Genomic DNA, 230 nt, shown 5'->3' on the forward strand with positions numbered 1-230 from the left:
CGCTGTGTTTTGGGATAGGGGCCGGTGGCCCCCAAGACATGACCAGTGGCCATGGAGGGGGCCAAGCCGTGACACTGTGCCCGCTCCCTACCCCCAGGTCGGCCAGGGCTACCCCCACGACCCGCCGAAGGTGAAGTGTGAGACGATGGTTTATCACCCCAACATCGACCTGGAGGGCAACGTCTGCCTCAACATCCTCAGGTGGGCCACCGCCACCTCCAGGGTGGCCA

General features: G+C 65.2%; 1 protein-coding gene across 1 annotated transcript in view; it reads left to right on the forward strand.

Moving 5' to 3' along the window:
* The window catches only part of UBE2M (ubiquitin-conjugating enzyme E2M), a gene marked incomplete at both ends in the record, with an annotated part of 1,915 nt that overhangs the window by 1,409 nt on the left and 276 nt on the right, over nucleotides 1-230 (forward strand). The window contains one exon of the mRNA XM_009574464.1: nucleotides 98-201. Coding sequence (XP_009572759.1) covers nucleotides 98-201 — 104 coding nt within the window. The remainder of the gene's footprint in view (nucleotides 1-97; nucleotides 202-230) is intronic.

Source organism: Fulmarus glacialis, unplaced genomic scaffold (genome assembly GCF_000690835.1).
Source record: "Fulmarus glacialis isolate BGI_N327 unplaced genomic scaffold, ASM69083v1 scaffold34643, whole genome shotgun sequence".
Taxonomy (NCBI): Eukaryota; Metazoa; Chordata; class Aves; order Procellariiformes; family Procellariidae; genus Fulmarus; species Fulmarus glacialis.